At 35.8% G+C, this 15,899-nt stretch overlaps 1 protein-coding gene across 1 annotated transcript in view; it reads left to right on the forward strand.

Annotated features, from left to right (window-relative positions):
* Positions 1-15,776, forward strand: part of LOC149800148 (large ribosomal subunit protein uL2) — a 29,855-nt gene extending 14,079 nt beyond the window's left edge. Inside the window, exons 4-7 of the mRNA XM_089959747.1 lie at positions 10,075-10,293; positions 11,967-12,082; positions 13,036-13,122; positions 15,398-15,776. Of these exons, the coding sequence (XP_089815873.1) occupies positions 10,075-10,293; positions 11,967-12,082; positions 13,036-13,122; positions 15,398-15,472 (497 nt within the window). The 3' untranslated portion in view covers positions 15,473-15,776. The remainder of the gene's footprint in view (positions 1-10,074; positions 10,294-11,966; positions 12,083-13,035; positions 13,123-15,397) is intronic.
* Positions 15,777-15,899: the final 123 nt, after the last annotated feature.

The following is a 15,899-nucleotide window of genomic DNA, read 5'->3' on the forward strand; positions in this document are numbered from 1 at the left end:
GTAAGATATTTTCATAATGAGGATTTTGCATTTTTAGGGATAGGGTCAGTTTTTGTGTCAGAATAGTATCAGAATATGTGTGATAAATAGCTTTAATGTTATTTCTTGGCACAAGGTAGTGATCATGTGAAAATGGCACTGTGTCATACGCACGAGAACTTGGTACGTTAGAGTCATTACTACTGTATATTGAAAATCGTATGGATGCCATTGTACAACCTCACCAGGTGCAGTTGGTTGAATGATTTTAATAAGCAGATAATGAACCCATCTCATAGCTCACTTGCGAAGATTCATTTGGTAGGTGCTTACATGATTAGATTGAGTTCTGTTATTATTTTGGAAATTTACAGGTTTCATTACACTTGCAATAAAGCAATTTCTTATATTTCCTGAACATCTTGATATATTCTTGGCATGAATCATTATGAAGCTGAGAAGATTAATTCTAGAACACAGCTACTTGACTGTTTTACCTTGGGGGATATGACATCACAGTCAGGGCACATAGTGGTCTAAAGCACTTGCCATCATGGATCATTACCATCTCAGCTCTGTTTGTGTGGGTTCAAGTCTCCAGTTCGGCCAACGTGGGTATGTGAGAAAGCTTGCCAGTAGTTTTTCATGGGTCGGTGGTTTTCATTCTGGTGTTTTCCCTGGGTTCTTCATCCACAATTTATACTGGCCACCATATATAGCCTATCTTGTGCTGAAAAACTGCGTTAAACCCTACTACAACAATGACATCACAGACATAATTTGCATCAGGTTTTGTTGAAGTTATTAATTTGCCTAAGTTTGCACAGCTCTGGATTTCTTTCATGCTTGGAATGAATCACTATGAAGCGAACATTCATTATATAACATTCCTGCTGGTCCAGTGACCTTTGGTTCTTGGTCATAGTCATAGCAAATTACTTTTAGGTTATCATTGAAGTTTTGACATTTGCTTATATTTCCTAAACCCCTTCATTAACTTTCTTATTTTGGTTGAATCAGCATAAAGCAAAGACAGTTCATTCTACTGGTTCAAGGTCTCTTGTTCCACCATCAAGCTTCAATCTTGTGCTCAAGATTTAGATCCTGGTCTTATTTCAATACAGTTTCGGCGAGTTGGGTGAACAAATGTGTATGTACTGGATTGATGCATTTACTTCGAATGTGCAGGACCTGGTTTGTATTGAATTTGGCTGAAATTGTAGACTTTGCTTTTTATTTTCCAAGTGATAAGGCCATGTAGCACTCTGGGTTCCTGCTGTCATGGAAGTCATGGAAAAGTTTGTAAATTACAGAAAATCATTGCAAGTGCCTTGAACAGTTTTGAAATTTTCATAAGCTATTCGCAAGTTTTTTTTAAAGTCTTGGAATTTAGCTATTTTGCATTTTCTGGTCATGTTTTCATTTGCTGGCATAGAAGTTTACCAACCTACCTAACTTTGATGATGGATTTGTTAGAGTATTTTCCCCTAAAATATCAAACTACATCCATGGATCTTGCCACCATTCAAAATCATTGTACTCCTGGCACTCAAAAGAGAATGGCCTATCTGATAGGATGAAGTATGCCCAAAGCCAGATGTGTTAAATTTACGTGTTAGGTAAGTATTTAGAGGTCCTAAATTTATGTAATAGTACTCTTAAAATTGGTTTGAAAAAAGGTCTTGGAAAAGTTATGGGATTACATTTTTTTTTTTTTGAAGATTGCAGGAATCCTGAGCACTTTTTAATGATCACTACTCATTTTGGGTGTAATTTAGGATCAATGTTGTGTTGTATAATTTTGATTTTGTTACTCGCATGCTAGTCAGAATCACTGCTGTGATGAATGAAAATTTTCTTCACTTTGACCTGAAAAAAACCCAATGTGGACATTTTCTACTGAGCAGTGCTTTTTGTTTTCTAATTAACAGGGCAAAGAGATCTTTATATTAAAAACATGACTGCCTTTGAACTTCCTGCAAGCTAATTTTAATGCACAAGGGCATCTGTCAGCTGGCCACAAGCAGAAATTTTAAGAAAACAAAAAAAAAAAAACTGGGCAGTACTTACAAGTAGAGGACCACTTTTTAACTTTGAAGTTTGCACTGGCATCAGGAATTTAGTTTTTGGCTTAGTTGGTTGTTGGGTTTAATGCCATTTTTCAGCACACGATAGGCTATACATGGTGGCCAGTATTATTGGTAGATGAAGAACCCATTAAAACCCCAGAAAGAACCACCGACCCACGAGAAGCTACTGGCAAGCTTTCTCACATACCCACATTGGCTGAATCCGAGACTCGAACTGGTGCAGACAGAGGTGAGATGGCATTGATCTGTAACTGAGATCGTCCACGCGGAGACCACTGTTTTCGGCTTGGAAATTTCCTTAAAGATTAATGAGAAAAAATTTTATATATCGATTTCATAATGGGATATTGTAATGTATGTGTGAAAGGGTGATATCAGAACTGGAACTTCTTTCTTTTCTCATCTAGGAACCATGTCCCATTAGTAACTAGGTGCTAGGTGTCAATTGGTCAATAGGCAACGCATGGGATTAGGGATTAGCAGTTATCAAATGGTGTACTGAATTAAGGATGGGTAGAAGAAAATCATGTGACATATTCACAGGGTGTACAAATAGTGTAATTGGCAACATTATATATATATATATATATATATATATATATATATATATATATATATATATAAATAATGAAATGGCTACTTCCAGTCAGTCAATTATCAAATTTTAAACATTTGCAAACCTGCCAACCCTTATGAGTTTGCTGCAAGCCTTAAGAAAATTATCATTAAAATATGGACGTATGGCATACTTGCAAAAACTATGGGAACATGGTCATTGCCAAAAAATCCAGATGATTGGTTCATCCGTGTGTCATCTTGATCCGTGTTTCATCTTAGAAGTAGTGAAATTAGTCAGGGATCCAGGCTAATTTTACAGCAGCACCCCAGACACTTTAAATCGTATCTATATGTTCATCCAAAGAGTATGCATGATCAAACTGTTGATCATAGAATTTTTTTTAATGGCGTCTAGAAAGCGATGCATGTTTAAGACGAGAGGGAAAATAAGCTTCTAGAAAAGTGTTATTAATCGACACAGAAGAATAAAAAGGAGTATTCAGATTCTTGTGAATAAAAGCTGGAAAGGACACAATTACGTTTATTAGACATCACATACCAAATTGAGTATGTCTCGTGGTGGAAGATATGATTGCCGTCATGTGAAATGGTAAAGAATTTCCAAGAATTATGTCAAGTTGAGAGATAGCAACAAGCCATTGAGCTGCATAGGGTTGGAACTACTAGAGTTTGTGCAACTATACTAGTGGTAAATAAAGTCTATGCGTACTTTACAAACTTTTCAGGTGAACAAAATGTTTATTGTTGATGCGTCAGACTTGTAATTATGTTTTCCAGCTTTATAATAGCAGTTATTGATATTTTGTTACACCTTACTGAAAAGTGGTCAGTCTTGACGAAAAAAATGATCTGCCTTACCGAGACTGACTCCTCAGGGCTGGCAGGTCTGTTATGCATTTAATTTCTTGAATGCACTAGGTAGAGTGGTCTAAGTATTTTGAGCCGTTTTTTTTATTACCTTCTTTTTCTAAATTACCCCATTTTTCAACCTGATTGGGGGGGGGTGTCATTACAGCTTCTGTTTCACTATTTCTGGAATGAACACAGGTGGGCAGCTTGGGACAGCAATTACCTGATTAAACATTTTTAGACATCAGGAAAAGTTCTGGATTTGATTGATGCGTGTACTTTGAATGTGCAGGACTGGTTTGTATTGAATTTGGCTGAAATTGTAGACTTTGCTTTTTATTTTCCAAGTGATAAGGCCATGTAGCACTCTGGGTTCCTGCTGTCATGGAAGTCATGGAAAAGTTTGTAAATTACAGAAAATCATTGCAAGTGCCTTGAACAGTTTTGAAATTTTCATAAGCTATTCGCAAGTTTTTTTTAAAGTCTTGGAATTTAGCTATTTTGCATTTTCTGGTCATGTTTTAATTTGCTGGCATAGAAGTTTACCAACCTACTTAATTTTGATGATGGATTTGTTAGAGTATGTTCCCCTAAAATATCAGACTACATCCAGGGATCTTGCCACCATTCAAAATCATTGTACTACTGGTACTCAAAAGAGAATGACTTATCTGATAGGATGAAGTATGCCCAAAGCCAGATGTGTTAAATTTATGTGTTAGGTAAGCATTAGAGGTCCTAAATTTATGTAATAGTACTCTTAAAATTGGTTGTAAGAAAAGGTTTTGGAAAAGTTATGGGGTTACATTTTTTTAATAAAGATTGCAGGAATCCTGAGCACTTTTTAATGATCACTACTCATTTTGGGTGTAATTTAGGATCATTGTTGTATTGTATAATTTTGATTTTGTTACTCGCATGCTAGTCAGAATCACTGCTGTGATGAATGAAACTTTTCTTCACTTTGACCTGAAAAAAACCCAATGTGGACATTTTCTACTGAGCAGTGCTTGTTGTTTTCTAATTAACAGTGCAAAGAGATCTTTGTATTGAGACCACTGCCTTTGAACTTCCTGCAAGCTAATTTTAATGCACAAGGGCATCTGTCAACTGACCACAAGCAGAAATTTTAAGAAAAAAAACAAACAAAAACTGGGCAGTACTTACAAGTAGAGGACCACTTTTTAACTTTGAAGTTTGCACTGGCATCAGGAATTTAGTTTTTGGCTTGGTTGGTTGTTGTTGGGTTTAATGCCATTTTTCAGCACACGATAGGCTTCACATGGTGGCCAGTATTAATGGTAGATGAAGAACCCATTAAAACCCCAGAAAGAACCACCGACCCATGAGAAGCTACTGGCAAGCTTTCTCACATACCCACATTGGCTGAATCCGAGACTCGAACTGGTGCAGACAGAGGTGAGATGGCATTTATCTGTAACTGAGATCGTCCACGCGGAGACACCTGTTTTCAGCTTGGAAATTTCCTTAAAGATTAATGAGAAAAAATTTATTATATCGATTTCATAATGGGATATTGTAATGTATGTGTGAAAGGGTGATATCAAAACTGGAACTTCTTTCTTTTCTCATTTAGGAACCGTGTCCCATTAGTAACTAGGTGCTAGGTTTTCAATTGGTCAATAGGCAACACATGGGATTAGGGATTAGCAGTTATCAAATGGTGTACTGAATTAAGGATGGGGTAGAAGAAAATTATGTGGCACTCACAGGGTATACAAAAAGTGTAATTGGCAACATTATATATATATATATATATATATATATATATATATATATATATATATATATATATATAATGAAATGGCTGCTTCCATTCAGTCAATTTGAAAAATATAAACATTTGCAAAGTTGCCAACCCTTATGAGTTTGCTGCAAGTCTTAAGAAAATTACCCTTAAAATATGGACTTGCAGCATAAAAGCAAAAACTACGGTAAAATGACCATCGGTGAAAAGATCAGATAATTTTTACATCCATGTTTGATTTGGACCCAGGTTTCATACTAGAATTAGTGGAATTAGTCAGGGAACCAGACTAACTTTATAGCAGTATCTCAGATGCTTTAAACTGCACCAGTTTGTTCATGTGACCAGTGTGCATGATCAAACTATTGATTATAGAATTTTTTTAAATTGGTGTCCAGCAAGCAATTCCTGTTTAAGACGAAAGGGAAAATAAGCCTCTGGAAAAGTGTTAATAATCAACACAGAAGAATTAAAAAGAAATATTCAGGTTCTTGTGAATAAAAGCTGGAAGGGACACAATTATGTTTATTGGACATCACATGCCAGTTTGAGTATGTCTTGTGGCAGGAGATACATAGCTGCCAACCCTCACGAATTTGGTGTGAATTTCACGACTTTTTCAGCGATTCACGAATTCACGCTGTAAGACAAAAATTCACGAATTTTCCGATCCTCAGTTATTTTAAATCTTTAATAAAATAACCGATTTCCCGTTAAGCGCTAGTCGTGATATTCGCAGTTGCTGAAACGGTCCGGTACCGCTGGTCACGATATTAGTAGATCTACAGCCGATTAGTACAGTTGGCCCGGTCGCAAGCATTTTAGCCTATTTTAATCTATATGTATAAGAGTAGTTTTACAAATGCTTTTGAGAGAAACTGGGGCCTAACCGGAAATTTGCTCCGCGCATGCGTCAAAACACTAATTCGAGTTACCGTTCAGCATCGCATGTAAGATTTTGAAAATGTCTTCACCGCCAAGGAAAAAGAAATGTATTACTCAAAAAGTGAAGTTTAATTTGGAATATATCAAAACTTGGCCGTGCATTCTGCCATTAAACATTGATATTCATTCATGCTTTTTGCACTCAGTGTGCCATCGCAGAGACGATGTGAGGAAGAATGTTGGTTGCAAAAAACACGTAGAAGTTGGGAAAATTAAGAATTCGCAGATTTCAGCTCTGGAATATTTTAAACCATTGGTGGAAGACCCGCATGCTACCAACGCTTAAGCATTATTTGTGAGTTTTCTTGTGTCGAACACAATCTACCTTTATCAGCTGGAGACCATGCTAAACATTTGTTCTGACATATGTTCCCGGACTCGAAAATCGCTTCCAAATTTTCCTGTGGAAGAACCAAAAATGCTGCAGCTCCTGTGCATTCCTCACAGCAACAGTGACAGCGAAAGAGTATTTTCTTTAGTGAGGAAAAATAAGACAGACTTTAAGGCCTCCTTAGCTGCAGAAAATTTGTCAGCAATTTTAGTCCCCAAGATCAACCAACAGGCCAGAAGTCAGAACTGTTTAGAAAACAAATTTACGATCAAGCAGTTGAGGAAGTTCAAGTCTGCCACAGTATCATGTCTTGATAAATAAATATTTCTGCATATATATAGTGTTTTATTTTTATTTTGCTAACTTGATATAGTGTAGTATTGACAGTCGGAGTAGTCAGAGTGGATGGAGTTATTGTCATAGTATTATTCACGAATTCGTGTCCAAGTTCATGACTTTTTATCCCTATTTTCACTAATTGTGAGCCTGGAAGGTTGGCAGCTATGGAGATATGATTGCTGTCATCTTATGAAATGGGAAAGAATTATGTCCAAGTTGAGAGATAGCAACAAGTCATTGAGCTGCATAGGATTTGGAAATAATGGTTGTGCAACTGTACTAGTGGTAAATCAAGTCTACACATACTTTACAAACTTTTCAGTTGAACATGATGTTGATCTTTGATGCGTGTTTCGAGAAACGAACTTTTAGTTACGTTTTCCAGCTTTACAATAGCAGTTTATGATATTTTGTTATACCTTACTGAAAACTGGTCAAACTTACGGGGAAAAAGCAACTGCCATATTGAGACTTGACTCGTCAGGGTTGGCATGTCAGCGTTTTGTTAATTTTTTTAATATATTTGTAATATGTTTAAATATATTCGATTTAAATAATCTGTTGTGACAACTCCGCAGTATTGTGTCATAGTGAAGTGACTAGATAATAATATCTTTATGATAGGTCTTGCAAAATGATTTGCCTCCCATTTAGAAATTCTCAAGAAAAGAGCCAGAAGTATCCTTGAAAATACCCCTAAAAGAAAACAATGTTTGCTATTACACTTGGATGTTGTTTATAAGAGAAACGGTTTAATGATGCAAGATTGACCACGATTTGAAGCTATTTTTAAAGATATGCCATCAGAGGTAATAAAGGTATACACAAAACCTTGTAAATATAAATCTTTCGATACAGTTTGAACAGATATCAGAACTCATCTCCAGTATCTATAAATATTAATGATATAGATGATGTTGAATTTCATAATGCAAATCACTGGGATAGCGCATTTGAACTCTGCCTATAATGGAACACTACCCTTATATTGGACCCCTCAAAAAAATGTGACCACATGTATTTATAAATTCACCCATATGATCATGCAATAAGGTGAGATCTGGCTGCCCATTTGCCAATGGGTGTGAAAATATCACTGATATGGACAAAAGTATGATCCTGCAATGGGTGCTTAAATACATACTTGGTTCCAAAGATGAAGTGACCAAAAGTTGTGAAAATGAAGAAAGAGGGGTATAAAATTAAATCATTGAGAAATCTGAATTGAACTCTGACCTTGATTGTTTGTGGCAGTGACCCTTGGATTCATTCTGTGAAAATGGTGTTTAAAAAGGATTCACCTTTTGAATTCATGGAAACAATTAATAAACCCAACACAAATCACTTTATCCATACCATGAATCAGATGAGATTTTGAACAGTGTTTGCCAGTTTTAATTAGATCTCTAGCAGGCCACAAGTCTGTCAGCTCCTGGTCCATTTACCATTGGGTTTTAGATGAGAAAGTCCTGATTGGACAAGCTTTTGCAATGCTTTACATTGGAAAACCTCATTTATATACACTTTTTGGTCCAATCTGTACACAGAACTTTACTATTTGAAATTTTGTGGCAAACAAGGCTTTTGGTAGTAAGTGTTGGGAGTGTAAAAAATTACAAAACCTTGATTCAGGAGAGAAGAAATTACTTGATGAATGCATGATTGGATTGATTCAGTCTTTTGACTGAGCATACCACTCTCTTAACTGGTGTTTGGGTTTTTTTGGGGGGGAGTGTCCCTTTGGCTGATACCTCATTCATCACCAAGCTAAACAACAAGCTCCCCTTTTACATTTGCCCAGTCTCAGACGTGATTTCCTGGGTGTTGGTGCTTTCAACCTCAAGTGCAACTGTATTTTCAGTTGCACCTTCCCACCTTTCAGGCACTTGACTGCTGAGGTCGTTTTCATAGCACCTCTGCGGCTCGAGCAATCCTTTTTCAGCGATATTCTTAATCAGCTGGTGGACTGTCAGTACCTGGGCTGTCTTACGCAACAGCCCATGGATTCTTCACCTTTTCTTGTCCATTAAAAAAAGAAATGTTCTGTCTCCACTATTGAGGGCTTCAGAGCAATCACTTTCAGCTAGGGGTGAAATGATTCATCAACATCAATACATAAATGATACAAGTGATGGAAAATCTATACCATACATGAAAGTTATCTTAGTCCTCAGCAGTCATCAGTAATTATTAGTCATTTGCCTTGTTATTCTTGAAAGTGAAAATTCATCAGAGACATCTGTTACAGATAGATGCTTGTTTTTGTTATTTAAAAAAAGACATCACTTTACTCTATTACTATTGCCACCCCATTTTTGATAATTGGACATGTTTAGGTGCTCTTTAATGCCTTAATGAAATCTCACATGTGTCTCATCTCTTAAGAAACCCTCCTTTGAGGATGAAGCTTCCTTTGACAGCCTTGCAAGATGGTGACTACAACTTGTGTGGATTGGAATTGCTTCCTTGCTGATTCTGTGCTCGTTTGTTTTATTCTTTTGTGTTTGGAAGTACTTGAAGATAATAGATTCCATCATGCTAAGCCTATTGGTTTTGGACTTATTTTGATCAAGCTTTTCTGCAGTGGTGTGTGTTATGCAGTTCTGATAGTTGGATTTTGTTTTACTGTACCCTGGACAAGCATACCAGTCTGAATTGAATTTGAATGCAACATTTTTTCACTGGAAGTGTAATTTTGTTTACTTCAATTCAAGTTGGTAAGCTATAAAGTAGCAGACAAGCTTTGCATAAAAGTGGTTGTTAAATTATCAAAAAAGTATTTAAATTGCACACGAGGAACATGTCTGGAATGTCACCTTTACGTCTATATACACTATCAGTGGCTGTACATGCTTGTGGGATAGCAAGAAAGTCGTTGGGTGGGTGGGTAGATTTCAAACCATGTAAGTTAGTTGCCATGTGTTAATTTGTAGAAGGTGAGTGAGTGTTATCATTATTGTGGGGAGGGGTTTAGTTTTTAAACTCTGAGAAAGAGTGCATAATTATTCAACACTGCTGAAGATTAAAGAAACTTGTATAGGCAAGTATGTATCATTTTGCATCAATTCTCCACCTCTTGCATTGATAATGGTATTAATATTGAAAAAGTATATATACATCAGTATATTTATTGTTTCATCCTGCATGTAATCCTAAAATCTGTTTTTCTAACAGTTGTACTTCACTTATTCCAGCCAATTTACAGATTGGTAACATCCTGCCCATTGGTCAGATGCCCGAAGGTACAATCGTATGCTGTATGGAGGAGAAGGCTGGAGACAGGGGCAAACTGGCTCGTGCTTCAGGGAACTATGCCACTGTTGTCTCACACAATCCCGAAACTAAGAAAAGTCGAGTCAAGCTGCCCTCAGGTGCCAAGAAAGTGATCCCTTCAGCAAACAGAGCCATGGTCGGTATGTATAGTTCCGGAAAGAGTTAAAGTAAATTTGAAATTTTTGCTTATTTTGGGGCAGTTCCAGAATTAAAGTGTAAGTGGGTGGATAGGTAGACATTGTCCTAAAGCATAGTAATAGAGTGTTTGATACAACAGAATAGAAGGAATGGATTTTACATGGTGTCTCAGGCTGTTTTTAGCCTGCCGCTTGTCTTTACCCAGATGAAAAGTTAATATGTTCAATTTTAAATTGGTACAGAACACCCAAAATGTCTTTATTAAAAAGTCCCTACAAGAGACGCATGTAAATTATTTTCAAGTCTTGCAGTTCAGCTCAGATTTTATTTTTATTTAACAGAATTGCTTGTTACCAAACTGGAGGGTCTATTTCTGATCTGATTTTATTGATCAAATTTGGATTATATGCTTATCAAGTTCTGGGACAATTTCACATTGCAAGTAGATTCATTCACTGATATTAAGACGTGAGTTTGTATTTGATAGACTGAGCTCATTGCTGCTCAGGAAATTGTATTTCTTACCAGACTGGAAATATGGACTTGTATTTGCAAGTGACATGTGGGGATGGCAAGTCACTTTTTCAAGAAGCTTGTCCAATCAGATGAGTAAAATTTTAAAGTATTACTCAAGTATGCTCAGTAAAATGATCAACTGTTATGTAAAGAGGTGAGTGATATGCCACTTGAGCCTCTTGATTCAGTATTTAGTGGAACTGTCTTGCTTGAAATTGGAACAGTTTTTCATGTTGAATTCAAGGTGCATGGGTGTGAAAAGCATTATGAAAGTCACCCTCAACAATGAAAATGATACTGAATAAAAAATCTAAAATACAGGTAAAATCAGATTAAATTTATTGTTTGAAGACTGACTTTCTGGACTGCAAATCAGCTTTTCAGTATATTAAACGACATTTCAAAGGAAACAATTTTAGGCCAGACCCTGATTCATTATCCTTAATTTATTTTAATTGCTAATTAAAAATTGTAGATAAGTATGGGGATTTCATAAGATGATATCAAGCAAAACCTATGCACAAAACATAATTACTTTTCCTTAGAAATACAGAGCAATTGATGCTGGATTGATTGTCCCTCAAAAGCACATCGTTAACTATGATGTCATAATGGAAACCATAACTACCTACGATAGTTTTGTTACAGAAATGATGCATTTTTAATAATTGTGAAAGACACAAAACTGTCAATATTTTTGCCAACCTGCCTTGATGGAATTTCAACATCACAGTCACATTGTCATCCATGTGTGCCTGTCAATCCCTCCATACTCTAGATTAGTCTCGGAGTTGAAGTATTTTTGTATGTGATAAGTTTCTAAAGTACATTTGGCCATGATTATGTTACATCATATGTCGTTTTCTGGCATATTTTATTGTATACACATGTAATTACAAAGTGTTTGTGTAATTTTCAAGTAAACACAATATTATTTAAGGTCACCAGAGGTCTACCAATCAACAATTTTCACTCACCTGATTTTTCGTTGCAAGTGTGACCTGGAGCACAGCAGAGTTAGTATTAAAAAAATGGCAGAGAAAAAAAACTTTTAAATAAAGCTTCCCATTTTGAGTTTGAATGGCATGTGAGATCGAAATTAAGTTGAAACTTTGAGCCTAACCCCTATTAAATGTAATGTTAAACCTTCCTTCTGCAGGTGTTGTGGCTGGTGGTGGTCGTATAGACAAACCGATCCTGAAAGCAGGTAGATCGTATCACAAATACAAAGCAAAGAGGAACTGCTGGCCAATTGTCAGAGGTGTGGCCATGAACGTAAGTATTCATCATAGATGTTTATAGTATATCAAGGTCAGTTTTAAAGCACTTAGCAAAAGAAAGGGACAAAAATTGTACAAAATAGTAAATAGTTGCATTAGTTAAACATGGGCATCTGTTACCCATTTACATCAGATTTCAGAGGTGGCTCTTCATAATAACGATACATCACTCCTCATAGCATTCCCTGGAAACTCTCAGCCTTGCTTTTGATGTGGATCCCTTTTATTGTTAAAAAGATGCCAAAAACCTAGGCCAGTGTTCGTTGGACATAAATTACGATCAAAATTGGCATATAAAATTATGAGATATTGCTGTTTTATCATTTTCAAACAGCAGCTTTTGTCTGAAGGTTTGAATCAGTATTGTGAAATTTGTAACATTAATAAGAATTAAAATAGTTTGATAAATTTTCTTTAAAGGAAATCTCACTACACAGTGAACAGCAATACTTGACAAAAATTTTAATATAGTGCTAGTAATGCTAACTTGATGTGTTGAAACCTTTTGGAACAATTTTTCTGAGATTGATTATCTGGGAAATAAAGGTAATAAAAACCGAAAAGGGGCAGCTTCATTAGAAAAAGCTGTTTATAACAATGTATTCCCAATGGAATTATAAAATTATTCTTCACCCGCTTATGCATCAGACCAGCCAGGGTCAACTACAGTGGTGTGTACTTGGGCATTGCACTTGACACAGTTTTAGCAGTTACTCATATTTACACCTATTAGTCATATGCTAAAATGAATTGCAGAAACTTAATCATTGATCAGGTATCAGCAATTATCATATCTATTCATTCCAGATTTAAGGTCACATTGTTTTAATTCCTGTTGTTCTTCAAATAGTGGCATGGTGTTTATATGACATAACTTGCTCTACTTTCCAAAACATAATATGTTTATATGCAAATTTTCATTGTTCTTTTTTAAAAATTCTTTTCCAGCCTGTTGAACATCCCCATGGTGGTGGTAACCATCAGCACATTGGTAAGGCCTCCACTGTTAGGCGAGATGCCTCAGCTGGTAGAAAGGTATGCAAATCTCTCTTCTTATTTCCATATACCTATATACACATATTCAATGGCTGTATATTAATAATGATGCAACCAGATTTTATGTCCTGACCATGGGGGTGGGGTGGGATGCATACATGCCCATACATGTCACATCTATTGAATCTCATTTCTGCTTAATAACTTTTATGGGGCTTGATGGGTTTAAACCAAATTCATTGCAAGATTTTACATTTTAAAGACATGCTAAAGTTAAGTTATAATCATTTGCTGATTTAATGGAGTTCAGGCTCTGTTTTAAATTGAACATTTAGGAGGGTGTTCTAAATATGGGATGGATTTAACAAATCATAAAGGTAGGGCTTGACAATTTGATGTGTGAATTTTGCTTAATTAGTTTTGTAAAATTAGAATGGCTCACGCAATTGTGCATCTTAGAATCTGAACTAGAGTTATGTCCCCTTGTTTGAGTGTACAGTTTGCAAGTCATAGGCATGTTGTTGGCAGTGCATATGTGTCATACCGACATATTTCTATTGTCTATACATGAAATGATTACTTAAACTTATTTCATTGCACACATACCAACCATCATGATTTCACTAGTGTTTACTGAAACAACCCTTAAATTATAGATTCGGGGAACAAGAGCGAAAAAGTGAAAGCAGAGTCCAGATTCACTCAACATTCAGTAAAATTTAGTTTTTGATTGACTTGCACTTGGGATGACTATGGCCAGCTTGAGAATCCTGTTGTAACTCCTGCTGTTCCTGAACAAATGGTTTTATCAGCATAAAACTTGTGATGTGTACTCGATAAATTAATGAAACATGCTGCTATTCTGACCTTGAACATAGTTACAATTGCAGTCATCTTAGAAATTGTTATTGATACTTCACCAGAATGACTATTTATTTTCTCTTAAAGACTTGATATGGTGTGAAGTTTGTCCTACATGAATTTTGCAGTCTCTGCCTTCTAAACAGATGGTCATATTAATTATTGCTTTATCCATTAGCATGTTGATTTATCAGGATATTGTTTTGCCCAATATTTTTTTATGATCTTATGTTTATTACCATGATATTTTATATCTTCAAATTATCATTTATCTCATATTTCCTGTTTACATTTATTTAGAAGAGTTTGTCCTTCTAAAGTATTTTAAGGGATGGCTACTGTCTGGTATCCAGTGTTCATTAGCAGGGGGGTGGGTATTTATGCTTCATCTGGGAGTGAACATGGATGGGGATAAATTCCCATCTGTGATGGGTCAAAAAACGAACAAGACTCTTGAGAAACAAAATAGTGCTGTATTATACACAGTATAATGGTACAGAACTTAAAGGTTAGCTTGGGGATATGGGAGGGAAATAAGTTACAAATGTTGGGTTGGACATCTTAAAGGTCATTGTCACATTACAATAGTTAGTTTCAAAGTTGTCATTGTCCAGAGTCTGCCATGCTATGTTAATATATGTGTGTGTGCAGAGATTGAAACATTTTTTTTCTCACACCTGCACCTCTGTTTTGGGGATGTTTTTATACGATTGTGTGAGCAAAAATAAGGTACCAAAATTTTTCATGTTTTCTTTTTTATGTTCATCACCCCTTTCAAGTACTGGCACATTTCAGTACTTGCATTTGCTTTAACCTATCAAACTAAAGAAAGCTAGATCATTCCATGAAATGCATGAAACTTCTCTTCCTGGCATTCAGTCATATTTGCACATTCTTGGTTAGCCAATTCAAATTCATTAAGAGGGTAATGATGAGAGATAAGGGAACTTCCAGTCACATGTTGACCTTAATTGCCTTTCAGGTATCACCAGTACCTGCTGTTTTGAAAGCTGAATTGAAAAATTGTTCTCTTTCCATTGTCTTGATAGGCACGTCGGATTAACTTTTAGAGTGACATTTTACCTGAGAGTTAAAGCAGTGAATTAATTTGGCAAAATTCTTTTGGCTGTGGTTTATGGTAAATCTTGGCATGTCTTCTGTAAACTACATTAAAATACTGCTTTATTAGGAAATTAAACTTGAGGAATTTTCTGTTTCTTTACATTTTGATAGGCACTTGTGAATCCATTAGACTAATTTTATGGAGGAAATAATTGGATCCCAAATTCTACATTTTTATTCCAGAGCTTGGCCTTACAGAATTTCAGCCCCCCATGGCAGGCAGGTGGAAATGATTATAGTCAATAATTTGCTGGTTGTAATATTTGTCCTAACCAGTTTTAAGCAGATATCAAGATGATGTTGATCACTATTGTAATTATTTCTCTTCCAGGTTGGTCTTATTGCTGCCAGAAGAACAGGACGACTCCGTGGTACAATTGTCAAGAAGGCAACAGAAAAGGAATAAACCAGTGTGGTCATTTTTCAGTCTGTTCAAGAAAACAAGGAAAAAATATAAGACAAAGAAAAAAAACTGTCTTGCGCTGTTTTATTTCTCCCTTAAACATTAAAGTTTTATGTCTATGATGAAGCATAGCAGCACTTCTGTCATTGACATCCAAATAATTGTCAAGATTTTGTTAACAGTTTGAAAGTCTTGTAACCTATGCATTATATAGTTGGCTGAATATTATATATACCTAATATTTGTTCACTAAAATGCTTGCATTCCTATCTTGCCTTATAAAAGATGATATCGTCAGCATCATAAAGCTGTTTACGTTGAACTTGTTTTTAAAACAGGATTCCATTTCATATTGAAAATCTTTGTGAGGAGAGATGGCCTTCCCATGCTACCAGAAAATTCATTTTTCCCGACTGGGAACGATGCTTTA

This window comes from Sinohyriopsis cumingii, chromosome 5, assembly GCF_028554795.1.
Source record: "Sinohyriopsis cumingii isolate HCF-2022 chromosome 5, ASM2855479v2, whole genome shotgun sequence".
Lineage (NCBI taxonomy): Eukaryota > Metazoa > Mollusca > Bivalvia > Unionida > Unionidae > Sinohyriopsis > Sinohyriopsis cumingii.